This window comes from Diadema antillarum, unplaced genomic scaffold, assembly GCF_040938485.1.
Source record: "Diadema antillarum isolate AM-2024a unplaced genomic scaffold, OU_Dant_1.0 seq00000743_RagTag, whole genome shotgun sequence".
In the NCBI taxonomy this organism is placed as follows: domain Eukaryota; kingdom Metazoa; phylum Echinodermata; class Echinoidea; order Diadematoida; family Diadematidae; genus Diadema; species Diadema antillarum.
In genome coordinates this window covers 106,533-132,999 of record NW_027271640.1, presented here as the reverse complement: position 1 = coordinate 132,999, position 26,467 = coordinate 106,533, and the positions used below count along the sequence as shown (strand labels likewise).

At 41.0% G+C, this 26,467-nt stretch overlaps 1 protein-coding gene across 1 annotated transcript in view; it reads right to left on the bottom strand.

Moving 5' to 3' along the window:
• The window catches only part of LOC139738450 (uncharacterized), an 89,102-nt gene that overhangs the window by 5,734 nt on the left and 56,901 nt on the right, over positions 1 to 26,467 (bottom strand). The window contains exons 30-42 of the mRNA XM_071649074.1: positions 24,950 to 25,297; positions 24,317 to 24,454; positions 18,925 to 19,092; positions 16,144 to 16,275; positions 14,941 to 15,177; positions 13,985 to 14,698; positions 12,022 to 12,132; positions 11,162 to 11,166; positions 9,010 to 9,103; positions 7,976 to 8,101; positions 6,052 to 6,399; positions 2,841 to 2,981; positions 1,573 to 1,689 (exon numbers count right to left, since the gene is read on the bottom strand). Coding sequence (XP_071505175.1) covers positions 1,573 to 1,689; positions 2,841 to 2,981; positions 6,052 to 6,399; positions 7,976 to 8,101; positions 9,010 to 9,103; positions 11,162 to 11,166; positions 12,022 to 12,132; positions 13,985 to 14,698; positions 14,941 to 15,177; positions 16,144 to 16,275; positions 18,925 to 19,092; positions 24,317 to 24,454; positions 24,950 to 25,297 — 2,679 coding nt within the window. The remainder of the gene's footprint in view (positions 1 to 1,572; positions 1,690 to 2,840; positions 2,982 to 6,051; positions 6,400 to 7,975; positions 8,102 to 9,009; positions 9,104 to 11,161; positions 11,167 to 12,021; positions 12,133 to 13,984; positions 14,699 to 14,940; positions 15,178 to 16,143; positions 16,276 to 18,924; positions 19,093 to 24,316; positions 24,455 to 24,949; positions 25,298 to 26,467) is intronic.

Sequence of the window (26,467 nt, the reverse complement as noted above, 5' to 3'; positions counted from 1 at the left end):
AATTGAGGATTTTTACTTGACTTTTAACCAACCCTTATATAAGTTTATGCACTGAATAATTTTCAAGGTGTTGAAAAAGTGTAATTTTTAAGGAGTTGACCTTGACCTTTGACCCCCACTATGGACTGTGACCCCTAAATTCCCTAGCTAATCCCTACCAGTCAATGCATGCATATGTACCAAGTTCCATGAAGATACATTGAACCATTTGTGAAAAAAGTGAAATTGTAACATTTTCACCTGAACTTTGACCTTTTGACCTTTTACCTTATGACATGAAACTCTCTCTCGAGAATCACTGCGCAATAGTACATGTCTACATTAAGTTTCAAGAAAATCCCTTTGGGCATTGCATAGATATGGGGGAAATAGCCGGCAACATTTTTAGCATTTGACCTTTACCTTTTGACCTTTTACCTCTTGCCAATTTCACTAAAAAAATACTCAACTAATTGCCCCATCATACTTCATCCTTGGACCAAGTTTGGTGAAAGCTGCTTCCTTTTTAGAGTAATCACGTAAACAGATAAATTCTAGGATTTGACCTTAATATCTGACCTTTGACCTCTGTCTGATTTCACTCAAAAACTAATCAAGTAATTGTCCTATCATACATCATCCTCGAACAAAGTTTGGTGAAATTTGCTTCATCCAGTCTTGAATATCGCGTAAACAGATACGATTTCATGATTTGACCTTGACCTTTGACATTAGCCTTCAGCCAATTTCACCCAAAATCTAATCAAGCAATTGCCCCATCATAGTTTATACTTGGACCAAGTTTGGTAAACTCCCAATCAATATTACTCGAGTTATCACGTAAACAAATGCAGATGTACGTATGGACGGACAGACAACCCGAAAACATAATGCCTCCCGCACCACTTCGTGACAGAGGCATAAAAATGCATGACCCCCTACCAATCCTTGTTCCAATTTCTCGTTATTTAATATGTGAAAATGTGATGTCATTAATTATGAATTATCATTTAGCGCATTTGAACATGTATGTATGGAAAATGTGCCACACAGATGTATTGATATTACTACAACATATTTAAATGTTTCTTATGAAAGACATGTACAATGCTATACCTTTAAAATGAACTCAATACTTAGTTTATTCTGAATGGGTCTTTAGGTGTGTATAAACTGGACTGGGCATCACACATGATACAAGGTCCATTGTCTCCTACTAAATTCTCAGTGTCTTCATCTGGTCTAAATGTTATGCTGGGCACAGGTCTACCTGCTGATGTCCATATGTCTGGTTGTACGGTTTTTTACAATACGTTTGCCGTGTGTGCACTCACCCCACATGTAAAACAACTAAAATATCCCAAATGAATTTGAATTCAACATATCTCAAATCAATCCAGTTGTATCGGAATAGTCATCAAAGACAAAGTCCAAAATTAATTAGTAATATTCACTCCACATGATCAAATTTATTCAATATGATTACTAAATAAAAATATATAAATAGACTACCTTTATGAGTAGCTTGAGCATATAATGCACAATGACCATGAATGTGAAGATTGTCAAAGTAATTTTTCAGAGTGAACTTACTGCAATTGAGCTCATCTGAAAGATCCAAGATACAGTCTACGAATCCATCACAACGATCGTAGCCGTGTATACAATAAAAGCTGCACTGCCACTCATCGTCATGAGTTCCACATTCAACTGAAAAAAAAAATAATCACCATTTCATCTCAGTTACTGTATACGCCATATATTGCGAGTCTAAATTTTGCGAATCGGGAATTCCCGACAGTTAAAATCGCGATAGTGGAGTCCTGTACGGAACGGAGAAATGTACATGCATATGTCACATCCACATCAGGATCAGAGTCAATATTTTCGCGTGTCTTTGATTTCACGAATAGCACATGACTCACAAAATTTGCGAAAATAAAAATCTCACGAAACATTTGCCGTATACAGTATACACGTTCCTGCATCTGGTCTGCTAGAGAGCCATATTTGGACATTCAAACTAAAACAGACTCAACAGATCGGATCACTGTCATTTTCACACAGAAACTAGTCAGTAAATGCACAGCTGTAGCAACACCCACGCTAAATCATTATGCTCAAAACTTTTCATGGAAAGGCCACATCATCTAGATTAGGAGGGAATCACTTTTTTTTTAGTTGTATTTATATAACTGCGACACACAGTGCCGAAATGGAAAAGATAAGCTTACATGGGAAGACTGAGGTGCACTTTAGATATTTTAACTGGGGACGTCTTTTCTTCTGCTGTGAGAGCGCAAGTTTTTTATAACTGATGGGCTCTACTATCAAAACACCTGGGTACCACTTGTGATCAAGAGCATAACTTCTCGGAGGTATCCACTGACTTCTCAGGAGAGCAATTTGTTTCTATTTCATCCAATAAACACCTCCATGGTTTCACTTTGGTGTTGTCCATCAATATTATGGAGTAACACAAGCAGCTAATTCAGCATCACAACCAAACCTTTTGATTAATCTTGAAAAAAAAAAAGACGAATCTTGAAGTAGAAATTCTAAATAAGAGTACTGCAACTATTTGAAATGGGGGGGGGGGAGCAATTATATTCTACTCCATCTAGAATACATTCCTCAAAGAACCTGAGTGCATTTCCCTTTTTTATGATGGAAGGAGCCATAACTCCATGCTTGTACCGAGAACTCCCACTCTTTGAACTAGGTTCTCATACAATGGGCATCAGTTACGAAACAATGCCTCATGCATTATTCATGAGGCACAATTTACACTTCATGAATATTCAAATACAGTGTACACATATCACATGCTTTTCAAGGATCCTGCTCCTAGATGCACTTACGGTGGGAGAAATTGGCGCAGTTCTCGTTCTCATCTTCAGCCAGGGGGCAATTTTTGACCCCGTTGCACAGGTCAAAGGTCGGAATGCAGGAGTTGTCAGTGCAACGATACTCTCCGGTCTGGCACTCCACGTGAACATGACCTGTGGAAAAGGAGGCAGGAGAACCGTGGAAATCCAAGAAGCAGTAAGGACTTTTGTAACCTCTTTGTAATCTGTTTGGTATCACTCAAATCATACAGCCATGTTCTGATACGGACACAAGATAATTGATCCACTCAGAGATTTCTGGATGAATCACTTCGAGAGAAGCTGAATGGTTTGATCAAGATAGAAGTACACAAGTGGCTGCAATTTTTCCTGTCTAAATACGTACTAAATAAACCTCAATCTTGCTGGGACTACCAGGAAACAAGTAAAAACATAAAAAAACAAAATGTGTTTGACGAGACAGTACTCTGGGATCTCACTTTTATATCTTGCTCACTATTAGACAGAAAAGGAAAATGAATCTGAAGAGTCAAACAAGTGTTAAGTGATGAGATCTCAACAAACATAAAATGGATATAGCCCAAATTTTGCTTTCATTTCATGTTTCATGAAACCTATGGTTCCAATCAACAAAGTTACCCATTTCCAATTCTCCTCCCTAAAAAAAGACAACAACCACATGCCACGTACTTTGACAGATGATAGCATTAGTAAACTAGATATATCGCTACGGCGACTGATATGCCTCCGCCATAATGCATGGTTCTCCTAATAGGTCTATAGACAATGTCTTGACAATGTGTGATGACAGTTTCAAACAATTGGCAAAATATTAAAATGACAGGTTTGACACAAATGTGCTGAATGTTCACTTTCCTAGAACTAGGTTCAATTGGATGAATGATTAAATGTCAGAGTGCAGGTATTTGGGGAACTGATGATTTTTACTTGACTTTTGACCCTTTTATAAGTTTATGCATTGAGTAATTTTTCAAGGTATTGAGAAAAAGTATAATTTCAGTATCAAATGGGAAAATTCATGTAGCATTATCTAAACCTGGCCTTTGACCTTTGACCTCACAGTTCCAAAGAGAATCACTGTTAGGTTGAACATGCATAAATATGTAAGTTTCATGATGATACCTTGAGTTACTTTTGAGATATGGAGGAAAAAGTGCAATTCAGCACTTTCACTTGACCTTTGACCTTTTGGCAAGAAACTTCCCACAGAATATATATTGGGTAATACATGTATACATCAAGTTTAAAAAAAAAACAAGAGACCCGCGGTCTAGCGCTCACCTGAGTATCGCAAGTTCACCTTTCACGCAGTCACTAATCTAAATTATTCACAGCTCTACCAAAAATTTGACCAGGCATTCTCAAGTAGAAGATGAAACTGTACAATAAGGGCCCAAATTTTTTAAGATTCCTTAATTTGAGGGGGGGGGGGGATTGGGGCCCCCTGGGGCCCTCTAGGTGGGGCATGGTGCCCATTTTTTATAAATTGAGATCCTGACCCCCCTAGGATGCTACCTGCCAAGTTTGATGAAAATACATCATGAGGTTTTCAGGAAGAAGATGAAAATGTACAATGTCAGGTCCCCATTTGGACCTTCCAACCACCCCCCCCCCCCCCCCTGCCCCCAAGAGGGGCACACCCTTGATCTCCTATGAACAAACTTGAAAATACAGTCGATTAATGTACTCACTCATAGTATTATCTTACCTCTAATAACTTCTGATTCTAGAGAAGAGTTTTTAAGATTCCTTCATTTTGGGGGTTTGGGGCCCCCTGGGGGCTCCTGGGTGGGGAATGGTGCCCATTTTAAGAAATTGAAATCCTAACTCCCTAGGGATGCTACCTGCCAAGTTTGGTGAAAATGGGTCATGGGGTTCTCAAGAAGAATATAAAAATGTACAAATTAGGCCCCATTAGGACCCCTCCTCACCCCCCTCCCTGCGTCCCAAGGGGGCACCCCTGATTCTGCCATGAACAAACTTGAAACTACAGTCATCAATGTACAAACTCATAGTATTAACTTAGCTCTATCTCACTTCTGGTTCTGGAGAAGAAGATTTTTACAGATATTCCTTAAGTTTGGGGCGTTTGGGCCCCCTGGGGGCCCCCTGGGTGGGGCATGGTGCCCATTTTAAACAAATTGAGTTCCTAACCCCCTAGGGATGCTACCTGCCAAGTTTGGTCGAAAATGGGTAATGGCGGTTCTCAAGAAGAAGATGAAAATGTACAATTTAGGCCCCATTAGAACCCCTCCCCACCCCCCTCCCCTGGGTCCCAAGGGGAGGCACCCCTAATTTTGCCATGAACAAACTTGAAACTACAGTCATCAATGTACTAACTCATAGTATTTAACTTAGTTCTATCACTTCTGGTTCTAGAGAAGAAGATTTTTACAGATTCCTTAATTTTGGGGGGTTTGGGCCCCCCTGGGGGCCCCCTGGGTGGGGCATGGTGCCCATTTTAACAAATTGAGTTCCTAACCCCCTAGGGATTGCTACCTGCCAAGTTTGATGAAAATCGGTCTTGGGGTTTTCAAGAAGAAGATGAAAATGTAAAAGTTTACGCACGACGCACGACGCACGACGCACGACGCACGACGGACGCCGGACGAAGGGCGATCGCAATAGCTCACTTGAGCCTTTGGCTCAGGTGAGCTAAAAACCTTTCATTCATTGCATAAATATAAGGAAAGTAGTGATATTTTGAGGAGTTGACCTTGACCTTTGACCTCCTGACCTTTGACCCATGACCCCCAACTTCCCTAGATAATCACTGCCCATCGGTACAAGCATATATACTAAGTTCCATGAAGATACCTTGAACCATTTGCGAGATATGGAGAAAAACATGAAATTTCAATTTTTTTTCACAAAATAACCTGTGACCTTTGACCTTAGACCCTGTGAGCCCGTACGGACGTACGGACGTACGGACAGACGGACGGACGGACGGACGGACGACCCGAAAACATAATGCCTCCGGCCACTTCGTTGCGGAGGCATAAAAATAAGCCTTCTTACCTCTTTGTATAAAGGAAAAACAAGCGAGAGAAATACATTTGTGTGATACCTTTAGAAGAAAAACAGACATCAACAAAAAGCTACGGTACAGTATGAGTACACAGCTATTTCAGAACTCTCCATGTGTTTGGCAAATATTAAGGATACGTCGATACGTCAAGCTGAGAACATGATCACTCACTAGATGGATCTACAGCAGAAACCTCGATGTGGAATCCCCGGCTGCCACCAAAGCTCCCACAGTGGAACTCCAGCCAAGCCTCGTTGCCAGGGACGACGCGCTCCCGCGGCCGATACCGGTAATGGTAGTCCGCCAGGATCGAGGTGACGTTGTCCGGGTCAGGCCCAGAGCCGATGGACAGGTAGGAGTCGATGCTCAGCTCGAAGCTCCTGAAGTGGAACCGCACAGCCAGGCCAGGCGGAGCGGTGAACTGCCACAGATGGTAGCATTCCCTGCCGTAGGGACGGGGGAAGTTTGGAGACGTCACATTCACCACGCTTGTGTCAGTCAGGGTAATACTAGTAGTCACTGAGATGAGAGACGAGTAATACCAGAAGTAAACAAAGTAAGTTTGCTTAAATTTCTTCACGTCCACTCTATTTTTTTTTTTTTTTATGATTTATATTAATGTATCCTGACAAGGATTGCAATGTTCATTCAATTAAACAGAGGGTATACTGAAGTAAAAACAATCCGTCTTTTATGGCAATGAAATTCATTGAATGCTACTGAGCACTTAGGGCCTACAGATCACTTCTTGTCCTGGAGGTCTCAGTAACGAAGAGAAAAGTCTGCAATTAAGAAGAGTAAGGAAACTTATGCCCCAGTCACATAGACATCCCGGATCACCCCGGACCATCCCGGATCTGATCCAGGATGATCCGGGCAGAAATCCGTGCTGACGCCTTGAACATCCTTGGACATCCATGTATGTCCGTGTAGATCCGGGGACATTTGAGAGGCCAACACGGCAACTTTTGGAGGTCAAAAACATCCGGCATCTTCCTGGGATTGCCATGTTGGCAGAGCTATCCTGGGTGGTCCGTGTGGCTGCCATGTAGCTGCCATGTTGATCCATGTAGATGCCGTGTTTGTCCGTGTAGACGCCACGCTCTTCCGGCCTTATCTGTGTAGCTGCCGTGTTGATACCATGTGTACAGTCATATAAACACTTTTCGACACTTCGTCAAGGTCAAAACTATCCTGGATCTCCCCGGATCTCCCCAGATCACAGTGTAGATCCTTAAGGATTTGTGTTTGTATGTGACTGGTGCCTTAGAATATATCTCATTATTGAAGGGAATTAAAGGCTTTATTCATCTGACTGAATTGCCAATAAAATGTTTATGATACCATGCTGAACATTGACAGTTAATGACAGGAATGCCTCAATTCATTTATAGTCAAACCGTCAAAGTCAAATCAACTGCAGTAGAAGAGTTTAAATCGATATCATATGCCACAATCCCAATGGTCTGATCTCCATCAGATGGTCAAAACAACATAGTCCTTCAGAAAAACTTTCAATGGCCGAATTCCTTGACAATTCTCGGTATCACCAATACCTAGGGGCCATGCGCAGAGCAGTGTATTTAGATGCATTATGGGATAGTTCAGGGGACAAACTTGCCCCAGTTTTGGTTGCATATGCACTCAGGTCATGTTCTGTCTTTATCCGGGGGTATTTTTTGTTGAAGATTTCTTCGCTTTACATCATGTGTCCAGCACATTGAAGCCTTGCAGTTGTGAACCATGACTCTAGTGACCACAAATCAATAAAATTGAGAAACTTTCAACTCTTTTAAAGCTGAATTATAGCCAAGAAAAAAGGAGTATCACAGCAGACAAATAACTCCATTGAATCGTATGGGAGCTGGGACATGTGCGAGACAACCAGAAGCGACAATGGCATCAAGGAATCCCACAGTGCATCTGTGACAGGACTCTTCGGCATGCGCAGAGGTTTTCTGTGCATTGGCGATACCAAGAATCATATTTTTTTGTTTTGAGGAGATACTCATGTTGGGCAGTCCTGTGTCTATTGTCCAGAGTTGTCACGGTTACAGACACGGAGAAATTTCCTGCAAATGCTCCACAAACTCACCTGCTGTGCCCTGTCCACTGCAGTTCCTCTCATCCTGTCCAGCAAAGCAGTCAGGCAGACCATCACAGACATAGTATGGCGGGATGCAGCCTCCGTTACTACACACGTAGAAGCCTTCTGGACACTCTATGCACACAAATCATTCAAGTAACTACTCGTCAAAACTCCATTACTCCATTATTACACACGTAGAAGCCTTCTGGGCACTCTATGCACACAAATCATTCAAGCAACTTCTCGTCAACACTCCATTACCCCATTACTACACATGCACAAGCCTTCAAAACTGTTACTCCATTACTACACACGTAGAAGCCTTCTAGGCACTCTATATACACAAATCCTTTTTAAGCAACTAAACTCATCAAAACTGAATTAATATTCAATGTTTCACAACAAAATGCAGTACATATCAAGAATAACTGCTTTTTTGGCTATGCTATATTGCCAGATTCTGTCCTCTTCCCTTCAGACTCTTGGCCATCAGGGTGCCATATAAGCACTTGCCCGACTGCCCAGGGCAAGTGAAAATCAAATTCGGGCAAGTATGTTTGATTAATGAGAACAAATGCTTGTCCGAATTGGGCAAGCAAAAAGTTTTGAAGCCACCATTTTTTTTTACTTATTCCCCTAACAAATCCATAAAGTCAACCATACAAAAGCCCAAAGACAATGGCTGTTTAGTGGTGCAATACACTTTATATTTTGTTTCAGCAACTTCCAAACACTTAGATGAAGCAGTCCCAATGTAATGAAATGACAACACTTGATCGGACCAATCTTGTTACTCCATTGTGAGCCTGCGAATCAATGTGTGCTGTTTACTCAAATGATTGTGCTTTATTAAGCCCTTGACAAACACATGATTTCCTATATTATTTCCTTATATTTTGGACTTTCTTTTTGGACAAGTAAAATTAATGTTCGTGGGCAAGTGTTTTGCAGTAAATTTGAAAATCTGTTTGCCCGATTGGGCAAGTGGTAAAATAATGTTTCGTCGCATCCTGCAGGGTTTGTAACATAATTCAGCTTACCGCATCCTTCCTCGTCCTCGCCATACCGGCAGTTTGCGATGTAATTACACCGCTGGCTCCTAAAGATGCACTCCTCACTACGATTGCAGGCAAACTGATCAGGCGACGGGCATCCAAATGCTACCATGAGAATGAAATGGACAGTTGGGGGGGGGGGGGGGGGGGGGGGGAGGGAGGGGAAAAAAGGAGAGGAAAATAGCATCAATATATTTACTCTTTATGTGTCATGTTCACAAGCCCGACTCAGTCGATGGCGTGCCAAGTTTGCATATTTCACTCAAATGCACAATCCTACCCAAATTGATTAATCGCCAAATGCCACAGTACAATGAAAGCTTCACTCGCGATTTTGTTCCTCTCACATGTAGCTTACATTGTGTGGTGATTGAATATTAGTTGGTGTTCCCTGTGTTGGATCTTCGTGTAAATTCTATTAAGTTTACATCATCGTGTGCAAAAGTCATACCTGTGCAATAGCATAGCTACTGTGTAATAATATAGCTACTGGATTGGTTAGTTGAAAGAAAAATAGTAGCATATTCATCACAAGATTTACAGCATAACAAAGCTTAGGATTTTTTCAACAACTTTGCTCATTGCGGGTCCAGCAGGGCAAAACAGAATGTTTTTCCAAAGCATGCCTCGAGATCCACTGCAGTGTCAGAATAATGTGGCACACAGGGGGTTTACAGTGTGGCGCATAAAGAGTTAAACCTGGCAGTACAATGTGGAAAAGGAAAAAGAATCAGTCAGATATTCCACTTTGAAAATGACATACCTAAAGAAGAGATGTTCACATGTATAATTACACACACGTATAGTACCATCAGCTGCAGCTGGCAAAAAGGGCAATGAAGACTTGTCCTCAAAAAATAACCAGAAAGGATGGTTATGCCATGATGAAAAAGCTTTCTAAACTCCGTCTAAATGTGTCACAATCCTACATTCAATTTGGGAGGTTTAAATTTCATGGTAGGACCCTTCTGGGCAGGTGACAGTATGACCCTTAATAACCTCAATAGACCTTTAACCCTTAACCTCAATAGACCTTTAACCCATATTAAACCTCAATAGACCTTTAACCCATAACCTCAATAGACCTTTAACGCACTATAGTTCAACTGAGGGTAATGAAAGAGAGTGCAGGTCACCAAATAAAATCCATAAATCCACCATATTTACACACCCACTGCCCTCCCCCCATGAAAAATCCCAAAAAATCCATTCACCCACCAGCCCCCCCCCCCCCCCCCCCCCCCCGTCATTAACACACATGTGTGTATGTGTAGAAAGGCATTGCTATAAAAGTTATTCATTATCATATATAAATGTACATTGTACATGTACAAGTTTGTATGTGTGTGTATAGGGTCTACACATGAACATTGCTTTTCTGAGAGTTAGTTCACCAACAATGACACCACACAATTTTTAATGAACTTTTCAACAAATTCCAGACAGAGAGGTTTCATTGTTATAGATTGCAGACTGGGAGACTTGTACATACTAACCATTAGTAATAAAATATCCTGTACATGTCCTAGTCATTGCTGGGTAATTTTGTTGTTCTTTAATTTCCAGATTAAAGAGACATTCCAGACGATTTTCAAAATTTCACATCCTGTAGTACATAAATCAACATCTTCATGTATAGATTTCTGGAATTTATAGTGGCTCCTGAGCATAGAAATCAATACTCTGAAAAACCCAAAACAAAATACACCGAACAAGGATGATGACATAAGAGTCTCATATATTTCGGAAATGTAATCATTCCATTACAATACCGAATGCTTAACATTCAAGTTCACCTGTGTGGAATTTATACATGCTTTCTTCTTTTGTTCTGCTTCCTTGAGCCCAACTCATGCGTTCTTATGGTGAGGCTGCCATGTCATCATCCTCATACATTGCAATTCATATTCCTCAACCCAATCACTTCAAATGATGAAACTCACTACCCAGTATAACCAACTTATAGTTGTTCATATATGCTGTATGTAAAAGTCTGAAGATCATCCAGAGGTCTCCTTTAAACATACATTAACACGTTCCATGCCAATTTCCGAAATCCCCCTGGATCTAATACACAGGCCGCCAGGTTCCCATAGGGAATGGGTTAATACATTTTATATATACATAAAATACATACAGATACTATGTGCATAGTTGAGGGAGAGGGATACAAACAGATTTACTGATATGATGTCATATGTCCTCAGAATTAAAGAATAAAATATTGCAGACAACACGATAACAGTATACTGTAAAAGTGGATATTTTTTCGTGCCTAATTTTTCATGCTTGGCCGCGTAAGATGAATTTCGTGTGTTTTTAATTTTGCAGAATCAGGACGTTGACTACTGAAACACATGGCATGCAAAAATATTTGCGTGCTTTTATTTTAGCGCTCACATGTAGCTTCTGGTTACGCGAAGTGTGCGAAAATTCCCACTTTTACAGTATCTCTGACATGCACGATGAATATGAAAAACTGTCTTCCCACAGAGACACCAAAACCTTGTTGTGGAGATGTTTAACAGAATACCATATGTCCCAAAAAATAATTACAATGGAACCCTTCACAATGATATCTTTAAAAGAAGTGAATCAATCCATGAACAAATTCAGGGTGTGAAACTATGACTCATTGCCCACATCTTACAGAAAACCCCGTTCGATTTGCTTCAGTGGTCAAAGAGAAATGAGGAGTTTTGTAGAGGATGTCAAGAATCTCTTCCCTCCAAGTTCTGTCTATTGTATTCACACACAAAAGCATTGAAGTGCTAAACTTGGAAGAATCAGACTCATGACATGCTTTACAACATTTCACTTTTCTCTGTGACCACTTAACCAAATTGAATGGGGTTTTCTGCAAAATAGAGCTAAGATGTTATATTTTAAGACCCTGAAGTAGCAATTAGACAGTTTAATCATAATGGGTGTTATCAATGCAAAAATCTGATTGTAATTTTTTCTTAAGAAATACTGTTCAACGAAAAACCAACTCACGACATCCGTCTTCATCACTCCCGTCTCCGCATTCATCGAATAAGTTACACTGGAGGCCGCTAGCGATGCAGCGACCATTATCGCAAGCAAAATGATGTGGTAGGCATGTACCTGGCAATGAGCAGTAGATGAAGGGGAAAAAGTGTGATTAACCGTTTCAGAAATCAAATGGCCTGTATGCATTCAAGTAGTACACTTCTCGTCCAAACTTCAACTTACTTCCCTTTTATACGTCAGAAAAGCACAAAGGAAGAATACTTGACTTGGGTGCGTACTCTTTAACAGTTGTATTTGATGCACCACAATCTATTCAATTCATAAGATTTACAGACACATCACCCACATGCGCAGAGAGAAGTTACTGCTCTTGCAAAGTGCCATATGGCTTGACAGCAGATTGAAGGGATCGTATATTTTTCATTGAGACCCAACTTCAGCTTTCTTAAATTTTCTGGCTGAATAATGAGAAACCTCTTTACTATTTAACAGGAAAGAGCATGTAATTACAAGAGGGATTCCACATTTATTTGATGAAAATTGCTTTTGAAATGACTGAGATATCCAAAACAGAGCAATCCTAAAAGGTGGGACCCAACTTTTATTCACATCACTTTGCTTTACTTTGTTTTTTGGATGTCACAGCCATTCCAATGCCCATTTTCATCTAATATACTTTGATTTCCTCTTAAAATGGATACTCTGTATCATTTCTTAACCCTATTTTAACCCGTTGAGGACGGTTTGATTTTGCTACAACACACACTTCCCATAGACACCTGCCCGAGTATACTCGGGACTCGTCCTCAACGGGTTAACTGGGCTATTTGAGACCAAGTTTTTACTGGGGCGGGGGTCAATTTGACCCCCCCTTCAGATCTCGGCCGCAGATCTCAGCCGATCAAGCGATCGCCGCAAAATTTTGCCTAAAGATAGAGCCAGATGTCAAATACAAGACTACACGGTCATACAATAGAAAAATATTGCCTTTCTATTTTTAATGAATTAATTGTGCAAATTTATGCATGAAATCATATTTTCACCTATAACTCCATTAAAAAGACTGAAGGAGTGCTAAATTTTTGTGTCAGAATTCCTCAAGACACATCAAACAATTTTCTTGTAAAAAAATAGCACAATCAAAATCAATTTCTTTTGTTTTTTACTGTTTTGTTAATTTCTTATGTATTTTATTGTTTTTCGACCTTTTGTTTTCTATTGTTTTTTGGGCCAAAATTTGTTGCAGGCACTTTTTCAGGCTTATCTACATTAGAATTGATTGATTTCAATGGTTAAAAGTTAAAATAATCTAATCTATATCAATTTAACCAAAAAACACAATTTGCATTGGATTTGCACACGATATCATGAATTTGAGCTGTTTTTGGGTTCTTCTTCTCTCGTGTCGCTACACTTTTCCCAGCCACTGCAGAACACAGGCTCTGGCACATGGGGTGTAATCGTGGAGATCATGTGATGTACAGGGTTGTGGTAGCAGGGTTCAGTTTAGTAGGTGTTCCATTGTCTGGGGAGCCTCCCCGCAGTCGCATTCTGTGGATCCATCATGGTTGTATCCCCATTTCTGCATCAGGGCTTTGCATCTCCCAACTCCAGTTCTAAGGCGATTCAGGCAGTGCCAATTTTGCCATGGCTCACTGGCACCTGTTGGGAGGGATTCCAAAAGAGAGGTTATGGGGTTTCTCCTGTAGATGTTTTGACCAGGCTTCTATCCTGCAGCTCTGGGGATTGCCATACAGGGGTTGTACTGAGTGTAGAAAACTCCTCCTGGATTTTAGCCTTTTTGGTGGAGGAACATGCTGGAAAAGTGGATGGCGACTGTCATCTTCCTGTTTTGTGCGTTCCACTCTTGAATATACATCTCTTCTGACTGTAGGAGGGGCAATTCCACACAGCAGGTAGAGGTCATCAATTCGGGTAGGCTTGAGACAACCAGAGATGGCCCTACAAGCTGTATTTAGAACAGGGTCCAGCTTCTTGGCATGTGAGGAACGTCCCCAGACAGGGCATGCATATTCGGCTGCAGAGTAACACATGGCGAGGGCAGTGCTGCGGATGGTTCCTGGGTCTGTTCCCCACTTGGAGTTTGCCAGCTTTCTCAAGATGTTATTCCTGGCTCCCACCTTTGCCTTTGTCTTGCTGACATGGTCCTTGAAACTGAGAGTGCGGTCTAGAGTGACTCCTAGATACACTGGTTTGTCTATGTGTTCTAGTCTCTTGCCATACCAGTGGACCTTCAGTTTGCGGTTTGCATCACGACTCTTGAGATGGAAAGCACTGACTTGAGTCTTATCTGGATTTGCCCGAAGATGGTTTACAGCATAGTAGGTGGTCAGGCCCTCTAGTGCTTCACTTAGCGTTCTTTCGAGATCCAGAAATGACTGGGACTGAGAGGCTATGCACAGGTCGTCTGCATACAGGAAGCTCCTGGTGTTCTGGTGGATGGGTTGATCATTTGTATAAATGTTGAACAAGAGTGGAGCAAGAACGCTGCCTTGCGGAAGCCCATTTTTCTGTCTGCGCCATCTGCTTCGATCTCCACTGAGATCAACAAAGAAGCGTCTGTTCTCCAGCATGTTTTGGATCAGAGAAGTCAGGCTGGCATCATGTGTAATCTTGTACAGCTTCTGCACGAGTACTCTGTGGCTGACTGTATCGTAAGCTGCAGACAAGTCAACAAAAGCAGCACCAGTTATGAGTCCCTTCTCATAACCATCCTCAATGAATTGGGTTAGGTTAAGCAGTTGGCTTGTGCTTGGCCAGGTCTGAAACCCGCTTGCTCAGGGATCAGCTGCTGATCAATAATGGGTGCCATGCGATTCAGGAGTAGTCTCTCAAACAGTTTGTATGTATGACAGAGCAGAGAGATGGGTCGGAAATTCTTCGGGATGGCAGGATCTTTGCCAGGCTTCAGGATAGCCACAATCTTTGCCCGCCTCCATATCTTAGGTAGCTTGTTGGTTATCAGACAGCTGTTGAACAGGTCTAGAAGCCACTTGAGAGCCACTGGTCCTAGGTGTTTAACTTGTTCACACAGGATGTCATCAAGACCAGCTGCTTTGTTGTTTTTCATTGTCTTGATGCCAACAATTAGCTCGTTCATTGTGAAGGCTCTGGTGAGGTCAGAACATTCCTTGTTTTCTTTGTTTTTGGGTTGACATGCATATGCAAAAACATTACGTAACTTCAGAACGGTGTACCCGGACATCGCAAATTTGGTCTCAAAATATGCGGGAGACTTCAACGAAAAAAGTCATGAAACAATGCGGCAAAATTTTTGCCGTTGCGGAATCGTGGCACGAAACGTCGGGGGGGGGGGGGTCTTGGTATCTCGCAAAAAGGCCAATCCTCATCTGGAATGCTTTCCAAGCTCTATAATCAACTTTCCTTTATTACCTCCCCCAAGGGATGTGGTTATGGTTTCATCGGTGTTGGTTTGTTTGTTAGTTTGTTTGTTTGTCACAAAAAGTTGTGAACGGATTTGGATGAAACTTACAAGAAAGGTTACGAATGACGCAAGTAGCAGATGATTCAATTTTGTAAGTGATTGATCCGGGAATTTTGTGGATTTTTTGAAGGATTTTTGATAATTTGGCAGGTAGGGTTAATGAACTTGGGAGTTCAAGCTGCATATTTTTGAGGATTTCATGCATACACTAGAGTGCGTGCTCTAGTTTCTGCTCCAGGGCGAGGCGCGCTGCCCAGCAGGCATTGATGACACAACAAAAGGTTTCTATTTTGGGAAATCGGGCGATTTTCAGCATGCATACATATGGATGGAAATCACTGATCTCTATGGAAGAGCAAGATCATTGGTGGAAATTAGCTGCTTGGCGGAGGTCTGTGCTCTCAGAGTGCTTCTCTAGTTCTGTAATTCAATGTTGATGACGGGCCATGATGCTAGGACTACAATTTTGAAACCATTCCAGGGGCGGATCCAAGAATTCCGTAAAGGGGAGGCGCCTTTACAAAATAAAAGGGGCGCACAAGCCCCCTTCATTTTTTCTTTTTATTTCTTTTGTTTCAGCAAAAAATAAAGGGGGTGGGCACCCGGTGTGCCCCCTCATGGATGCGCCACTGCACTCATCACGGGATTTGTGGACCTACCTCCCACAGCTTCACAGTTTTCCTCGTCATCATCCGAGAAACAGTCAAAGTACCCATCACATTGATACGAAAGGGGGATGCAAGTACCCGATCCGGCACACTGGTACTCATTCTCTGCACAGGAGGGTAAGCCTGATGAACACAAAGAGCAGACCAAAACCCTTCATGAAAATCAAGCCCAAGTGTAACACATACTTCTGCAAGATACGCTCACTTTGGTTAGTGATGTTAGTGATGGTTCTAAGCCAATTACAAAGTTTATGTCAGACCACCATATTTTCAAAAAGGACATTTTTGGGCAGCCTGACTGGGCAACTAAGATTGTAATAATAAGGTCTTATTTTCTCATGGTAGCCTCTTCAGTGTAACCACTGCTCTACCAGAGGGCCCTACTATTATTATTACCCTAGTGTTGCCAGGTACCCATTTGTATACCTGGGTCAAGAGGGACATAGTGGGTAAAAACGTCTTGTCCAAGGACGTAAGCACTGGGTGGGATTCAAACTCGGGTCCTCCGATCGGGAGTCGGGAGTCTTATCCACTATGCCACAGCGTGTATTTTTGTATCAAAATGGACTGTCATGCTTTCTTTTATTTTGAGCCGATACATTTCTACTACGGGCCTCCAAAATTTCAAATCTGAAAGATTGTAGTAACCAAAAGTGGCCATCAGAGAATAAAAGTTCGTGTCTAGCCCTGTAAGTAATAGTAACTATAAATATATGATATATACAGAGACTCCAACTCTCCCGCCGAAAGCCCATTTTTGCAAATCTCCTGTTCTCCCGCTTGAGATAAAATTTCTCCCGCCCTGGCTCTGTGTCTCCCGTTGGGAAGGATTTCTTACTTATTGCCACTGTATGTTGAAAAATAAGCCTTAGATAGCACAAGAGAGCATCTAGAACCCTAGAGCTTCCAGGGCCTTTATATGGGCCTTGTGCCCCGGCTGCAAGGAACTTGTGATGTGCGCTTTGGGCAGCATCAACTTGGAGTCTCCTGTTTGCTGGGGGTTTCAGGCGGGAGAATCTCCAGATCAGAATTGAAGGTGGTTGGGGTTGGAGTCTCTGTATGTACAATGGAATCTCCAGTGAATATAACAAATGCGTAGGTAGACAAGTCATGTGCCGAGGTGGGTCCTCATGTGGGAATGAAGTCCAAGTCATAGCGTACATAAGGCCCTATACATTGCACATACAAGCACTTATAAGTAATGTACATAATCATGCATGATTTGCTCATATGTACATTCTCTCTCTCTCAGGGTTAAAGCAAGCAGAAATACTATAAGGGTGAAACTTTTTTGTGACGTTCAACATTTCTGATGTCACGCATGGAACTATAAAGAAAATATAGAAAAAATTCCAGACATCGTCTCTTTTCAAGAATGATGAAGAGCACTTGCAATTGATACACCTCTTTCAGATAGCAGGGGGAATAATATGACCCTTGACATAGGTCACTAGCAAGGTGAGGGAACATGTACTTTTCATTAGAAAAATGATATGGTCTGGAATTCTCTTTATATCCTCTCAATTTCGTTTTCCGAGCTCAACATCATGAACTGCAGTCATCTTCTCATCCAGCAGTGAGGGCACTGAAGCTCTAAGGTTCAAAACTTTGAAAGGATTGTCTGATTTTCTTCACTGATGTTTTCTACTAATTTACTATTGCTACGTACACTCAGTCCCCATGTATATTTCCGTTTTGATCCACTTTATGCATAACTCAAAAGTATGTATTATACCATCTGATAATAGGACATGGTATGTGACACTTATACCTCAACTGTGTGTGTACAATCATGTGACATTCCACTTCTACAATGAAAATTTCACTCCGGCAACCTAGGAAGCACTCACAGAGAGCTTGGAGTTTTTGCATAAACTTCTATCTAACCAGGCAAGAAAAATATATTTAGAAATTAGTTGCTTCCGAAGAAGACCATCACGTAACTGTGAAAATGAAAGAATTACAGGTAGCAAAATATAACTCTTTCCTTATACACCTTTTAATGAAACCTTTTACACTCGTAGTAAAAGAGAATAATAATTACCATGCCTCCAAATCTAGCAGTGGTCTACGCATTCAGCGAGGTGCAAATTGCATTTGGAGAACAGCAGGTGCGGGATATCAAATTAGCCACATCTTGCAAGATGTAACACTGCTGATTTGACATACTTAAAAAAAAAAGAAAAATGAATGGCTTTGCTCAGCAAGAAATGAAAGACAGCTGCTAACTACTGTATATGCCGAATATTTCGCGAGGTCTTTATTTTCGCAAATTTTGCAAGTCAGCTGCTCTTCGCGAAATCAATAACACACGAAAATGTTGACTCTGATTCTGATATGAATGTGCTGTACGTATACACATTTCTCCATTCAGTCAGGACTCCATGATTGCAAATTCAACCACTCTCGAAATCGTTCGAAAGTCTCGACTTGCAAAAAATTTAGATTCGCAAAATATATGGCGTATACAGTAATAGATTAATTCCCTGCCTTCCCCCAAGCCTCCCAAATCCAGTATTGCTAATGTTGGTCTGAATCTTCTGTGAGATAATCTTTACTACAGACGCTGACGACCCTATGGTTATCACATTATTAGTGGCGCAATCAGTCATCAGTCTATGGTACCTATCCAATGTGGGCCCAGAGTGCATCACTTATGACAGCACCCATTCCTCTTGAGCATTTAAAACAAAGCATTGTGCAACCCATCCTGGTCACCCACAAGCAGCACACAAAGTTAATTCAACCTTCTCAAGATGAGAGCATACTCACCACAGGATACTTCATCTTCCCCTCCAGTGCAGTCCTCAAAGCCATCACACTCCCAGCTCTCGTGGATACACTGACCATCGTTACAAGTAAACTGGTGTGGCTGGCATGTACCTGCAACGACAACAGAAAGACAGCGGCACATGAGAAAGGAAAATGGTTGCACAAGTGCTTGAGTTTAGTTACATCATTATCATCACTCACTGTTATTCACTCATACAGTCACTTTTGAATCACAAGCAAAAATGCATCACAACACAGTGACACTTAAATTCATGAAATTCTTCCGTCGAGTTGTTTTCATTGCAACTGATTGACAAATTGCCCTACATCGACGAAAATAAGCACTGAATTGATCAGTGTTTTATACAGTTATTTTCATCGATGTAGGGCAATTGGTCAATCAGTTGCAATGAAAACAACTCGACAGAAGAATTCCATGAATTTAAATCATAAAGCAGTACCCGCTGCATGCTATAAGGATTAGAACCAGCACTTGCTGTCGGGCGAAAGCTCTGTGGTCCAGTGGAGATGACGCCTGTCCGGTGATCAGGAGGTCGTAGGTTGGAATCCTGCTTGAGTATGTACGCCCATGATTTTTTATCATGGCTACTACTAAAACACTGATCAATTCAGTGCTTACTTTCGTCGATGTAGGGCAATAGCTTGTCGATCAGTTGCAACTTATACAGTGAAACTTTTTTTAAGTGGAATACCAGTCACTGCAAAGCTTGAAGTAGGAACACAAAAGTATTACATTAATGACAATGGTTACGATGATCTCATTTATGCATTTTTGATACTTACCTTTGTAAGAACACAGAACTGCTTACTGGTTTGCTAAAAGTTTACTCTGATATGGTCTCTGGTAGTAGGCTAACTAAACCATAACACAAAGTTCTCAAGCACTTGCAGAGCATGTATATGTAAAATATTTTTCACAGACTAATTCTACCTATTATCATCAATACATGTATAATCATCAGGCAGGAAATTATCGTAGACCCCAAAGCATGCACAAACACACACACACACACACACACACACACACACACACACACCAACAAACAAACAAAATCCCCAAAAGTTACAGTTTATTAACTTGACAGCCTTTTTAAAACTTCATTAATAAGAAATATCCCTGGCACAGATTTGAATTCAAGCCATTATTTTCATGCCATGACCTACAAATCAAACCTACATTGACAATCTTCTTCATACAAGGAAAGTGCCGAAATGTGTCATGCCCATTCGCGTAGAAGAAATAAATGTTTTTCTAACTCCCAGAAGTTCATTTACTCTGCCTATGACCTTTGACCTTGTGGTGACCTTCAACTCCCCAAGGGACATTTACAAGCCAAGTTTGGTCACAAACAGACATATGGATCAAAAGTTATGAGCCATAATCGAAACGCGCCGTAAAAACTTAAAGTAGAAATTCAAAGAGCACGAAACGCAAATTTGATAAGAAAATATTGAATTCGAACATCTGTCCTAGGTGTTCACAAAATATCGAGCGAAAAGAACAATCCCAACTATTTTTTATAAATTATTGAAATCGGGCGAAAAAGTGAACCCGAAATGCCCCGATGAACGGTCTGCCGATACCCCTTCTCGATGACGTCATGCACTGGATTCGTACTCTGAAAGTACACGTTCGCTCCATAGACTACTACGGCTAACCGTGAATTGTTTTCAGTGTTGTGTTTAGGAGCCAAGCAAGTCCAATTATTCAGTTTATTAGCAGTTTTCTTGCAAGTCTCCTTGTAGTTCACAGTTTTTCCTTACATTTCAACCTCATACAGTATGAAATTTGTGAATGCTAGCGGCGCATAAAAGAGATTTCTTTCAGACGTTTTTTGTCCTCATTTCGGTTCCGTGCCTTCAAAAAGTAGATCCGGTCACAGCAAGCTGGACCTACGTCTCGCTCTCCGCTGGTCTGCTAATCAGCTGTTCATGCACTGTGCTTGTGTGTGTCCGCACTCAATGTGTTCACCCCACACGCAACAGGAAAGGGGCCAGGCATCTTGTGCATGGAGGCAGTTTTATGTGTGGAGCTACAGTTCATCACCACCGTTCCCCCGCAGATCTGCCCGACATTTTTCCACCTTTTTTCTCCAAATCGCTGCCGTCATCCATCGTACACACTGATCGTCGAGAAAATCTAACGTTATAACTAGTACTAGGATCTAGTACATGAGACGCGTTATAATCAATTACGCTGTACAAAGCTCGAAGTAACGATATATGATAGAGAGAATCTATGGCTATGTCGTAATACAATATCGGGCGAAAACATAAACAAACACATGTGGTTACTTTTCGTACATTGCAAAGCACGATAAAGTGTATACAAGTAGTTCACGTCTATATTCCTACGCCAATTAAAGTACTTCCATAATCCCCTTGGCTAATCACGTAACAGGCCAGGCATGCAGGCAGTGTGAGGCGAGCGGCTAGCAACGCGGGTGGGAGCAGTAGAGCCGCTTCACCGTGGATTAATACAAGTACATATTGCATGCGAACGAACGTGAGCTATGAGTCCGGGCTGCACAAGTTGTATCACGATCCTCGTTTTCAAATCTCTCCTATTTTGATATTTTGCCATTTTTCGTAAGTCTGCTTGTTATTGTCAACATTTACCATGTCTTAGATTATCAATCCTGTCACGGACATCCTCATTATTTCCAATTCAATGCTTTATATGACCAGCGAAACTTGAACGTGTTAACATTACAAACGTAAGACATATACGATTACCTAAGTAGCTTGAAATTCCTGAATATTGACAAAAATATTTGTAAGAATTACAAAACATCGACAGAGAAATGCTTCTTCATTATTATTTAACCATGAAAAGTTACATTTCATTCAATTCGACCTTTGCATGAAGAAATACAATGTAAAAGAATCAGGTTGTACCTCCGTTAACATTGTACACTAATTCACCGGGCAGAGACCGCAAATCCAGTGCGTGACGTCAGGCGAAACGGGCATCTTTCCGAATGAATTGGCCCTTATCAGGCTCCAGAAAACCGCAGTTTTTCGTGAGCGTTTACATGTACTTCTTTCTAGTAACGCGAGAGGTAACACAATTCCAATGTGTTCTATGTCTCCTGAGCTTTCTAATGATGTCTAAATTACAGAATTTAATGATCTCTTTGAATGTCTATTTTAACATTGGGCCCAAAAAAGCTTGTTGACCCCTGTCTGCATGTGAACTTTGACCTTGTGATGAACTTCAACTCTCAAGGGACATCTACCATCCAAGTTTGGTGAAAACGGACATAGGGATCAACAGTAATGAGCCATAATTAAAATGCGCCGTAAAAACTTAACATTGGGCCCTAAAAGGTTGTTGACCCCTGTCTGTGACCTTTGACCTTGTTATGACCTCTAGCTCCCTATATAAAGGGACATCTACCAGCCAAGTTTGGTCGCAAACAGATATATACATCAAAAGTTATGAGCCATAATCGAACCGTAAAAACTTAACATTAGGGCCTAAAGTTCACTGAACCCTGCCTGTGACCTTTCACCTTGAGGTGACCTTCATTTTTTAATAAAATGGGTAACTCTTTATATCCACTCTTCCCTCCAAGTTTAATTGAAATTGAAGTTCTCAGTAGAGATTTATTCCAGTTTTTGTAGCGTTATGGATGGACGATGGACGGACAACGGACAGACAGACGCCCTTAGTCTCCCCTCGTCTCTGGTGGGCTCGACAAAAAACAGACTGAGCTGGGCATATTACGGTCTGTGTCAGAAAACAAACTTTCTGTTGAATCAGTGCTTCTCAACCTGTAGGCTGCGAAGCTCTCTCAGTGTGCTGTGATGCTGGCCAAAAAAAACAAGTTACAAATTTTCAATATTTGTTGTCTATCTATACATAACTGGGCCTTGGAAAAACAATAAATGGAAGCCACAGTGGGCCTTGGGTCAAAAAAGTTGAGAAGCACTGGCCTGGACAAATTAAAAAAACTAACAAACAAACAAAAACCAGGGTCCCATTTCATTAAAGATGTCAGGATAACAACTCCTACTGGAATAGCAACTTCCCCTACAGCAACAACCAATTAGAACACAGGATTTTTGTCCTTGCTATGACACTTGCAACACTGCAGCAGACTTGCCGTCATCGCAACTTTTGATAAAACAAGGCAAGTGCCATAATGTGTCTCACCCATTCACGTACAAGAAATTGTACGCGAATGGGACAGAACAGATAGAAAAAGATATATAACAGATAAAAAGAGATATAAAAGGGGAAAAATTTATGGGGGAAAAAAAAAAGTGCCATAAAGACTTAACATTAGGCCCTTAAAGTTTGTTGACCCCTCCTGTGACCTTTGACCTACCATCCAAGTTTGGTCACAAACTGACCTATGGATCAAAAGTTACGACCCATAATCGAAACGCGCCATAACATTGGGCTCTAAAAGTTTGTTGACCCCTGCTTTTGACCTTTGACCTTGTGATGATCATCCACTCCCCAAGGGACATCTACCATCCAAGTTTAGTCACAAACGGACCTATGGATCAAAAGTTATGACCAATAATAGAAACGCACCATAAAAACTTAACATTGGGCTCTAAAAGTTTGTTGACCCCTGCTTGCAACCTTTGACCTTGTGGTGATCATCCACTCCTAAAGGGACATCTACCAGCCAAATGGTCACAAACGGACCTATGGATCAAAAGTTATGACCAATAATGGAAACGCGCCATAAAAACTTAACATTGGGCTCTAAAAGTTCGTTGAACTATGCTTGTGACCATTGACCTTGTGGTGACCACCCACTCCCCAGGGGACATCTATCATCCAAGTTTGGTCACAAATTGACCTATGGATCAAAAGTTAGGACCCATAATAGAAACGCGCCATAAAAACTTAACATTGGGCTCTAAAAGTTTGTTGACCCATGCTTGTGACCATTGACCTTGTAATGACCATCCACTCCCCAAGGGACATCTACCATTCAAGTTTAGTCACAAATGGAGTTATGGATCAAAACTTATGACCCATAGTAGAAACGCGCCATAAAAACTTAACATTGGGCTCTAACAGTTCATTGACCCCTGCCTGTGAGCTTTGACCTTGAGGTGACCTTCATATATAATAAAATGTGAATCTTTGTGTGACCCCTCTTCCCTCGAAGTTTGATTGCAATTGAAGCCCAGAGTAAAGAGTTATTGAAGTTTTTGCAGTGTTACGGACAGACAGCGGACGGACAACGGACGGACGGACAACGGACAGACAGACGCCGCAGGCGATCCCTTAGTCTCGCCTCACCTCCGGTGGGCTTGACAATTAATGGTACCCTTGGGCAACAAACAAAAAAGTCTGCATGTTACATTCTGTTATCTAAAAAAACAAACGAACAAACAAATTTACCTCCGACCGCCTGGCAGTTTTCTTCATCGCTACTATCCCCACAGTCATGATACAAATCACATTCAAAGTCTCCTCGGATGCAAGTGCCATCATTGGTACACTGAAATTCGCCATCGGCACAGGGTGGGAAGGTTACAACTAATGAAAGAAGAAATCATAAAAAATCAATTGGGATGTTTATTTAACAATACTATTACTACTTCTAATGGTAAAACATATAATATTAATAATAGAAAACAAAAATGATAATAATGATGATAATGCTAGATGATAATAATAATAATAATTACAATAACGACAATAATAATAACAATAATAATAATAATAATAACAACAATAACAATGTAATACCAGAGGAATATTTTTCTTGAAGTGCTAAATAATTGTAAGCAATGAAACCACGATAACACATTCTTAATACAATTGTCACAAATCTAAAAAACTTTGTAATCATATATAAAAAACTACAGAACAAGTTTCTGAGTCTCTGCTCTACATGTCTTTATGCTGGGGTTATTGCGCACTTGGAAAAAACAGAACGAAACATTGCTCTGCAGCCTATTCTCTCTAGTGTTTAATTAACTTAATCCGGGGAACATGGGGCTGGGTGTAAACACATTGTAATGACAGTACCTGAATCAGCACTGTCAACAGCCTCAAACTGGATGTGATAACCTTGGGAACCACCATAGAATCCCGAGTGGAATTCCATGTAGAGTTGATTCCCTGCGGACAGGATGAACGGTGGGAATGCGGTGCGGTGGGTGTAGCCATCAAAGATGTTGGAGAAGTCAGAGATATCGTCGCCGTTGCCGAAAAACAGGAAGGAGCGCACACTGAGATCCAAGTCATTGAACGTGGCGCGGATAACGTAGCCTGGCTCGGTGGCAACGTACGTTACTGTGTACTCATTTTTGGGGTATGGCCGGGGGTAGTTCATCGAGGTGATGTTGGTTGAATTGAGATACAAGTAGATATAGACTGCAAGAATCCATAAATATCATGAATTACAAACAATATATTTAAAAAAAGAAAACAGAATTAACAGTTGCACGTTGCGCAAAGTAAAGTGTACGTTACCAAAGAGTTAATTGTCAATCCTTACGAATTATGACAAAGTACGCCAGACCCTCACAGCAAAGTTTACACAGTCCCTATCATTTATCTCAAGTTGTGAACACACACTGTACAGACTTGGGGCTGGTGATTAATCTACTTGTGTTTCTAAACTCTAGGAATATGATGTGGTAAGGACCAAAAATAGTCACATGAATGGTATTTATGGGCAGGTTCGGGCAACTTTACATCAAAATCATCCCAGACACTATAGTCTGGTAGGAATGGGGGGTCCCCATGCACCCCCCGAACACATTTTTTTAACTTACTTTTTTGTAACCCTTAGGATGTCTAGTTAGTGATTTTTTTTGTTCCCAAGAAAAAATCGTGTCCCATGGGGGTCATTGGCGGCCATCTTGGCAGCCATCTTGGATTTTCAGGGAAAATCATTATTTTCCATGACTTTTAACTACACAGCATAAAACTATAAATAAAGCATTTCTTCAGGGTAAACGTGACACGAGGAATCGATTGCAACGAGTATTTACATGATTAAAGCAATTTTGAAACAAGAAAAGCCTAAAAAAATGCAAATTTCGGTGTCATTTTCACCGAAAAATACCCAAATAGTTTAACTTTTAAATTACACAACATACAGGGACAAATAAAACAGTACTTCAGAATTAATACGGCATGAGGAATCGTTTGAGATAGTTACTTACATGATTAAAGCAAGTTCCATACAAGAAAAGTAAAAAAATGCGAGGAAAACCAGTGTTGATTACTTTAGAAATATTCCCCAGTAGTCCATATACATATACATGAAAATCTCATACCTCTTTAGAGTGAACTCACCACTTTTTCTTAACAGTCTGGTAGGAATGGGGGGGGGGGTCACATACACCCTCCTTTTTGTATCCCTTAGGGTGTCTATTTGATTTTTTTTTTTGTTTCCAAGTAAAAATCGAGTCACATGGGGGTCATTGGCAGCCATCTTGGATTTGCAAGGGAAATCATTAATTTCTATGACTTTCTATAAGTTTCCAACATACAAGGACAAATAAATAATTTCTCCAAGGTAAATGTGGCATGAGG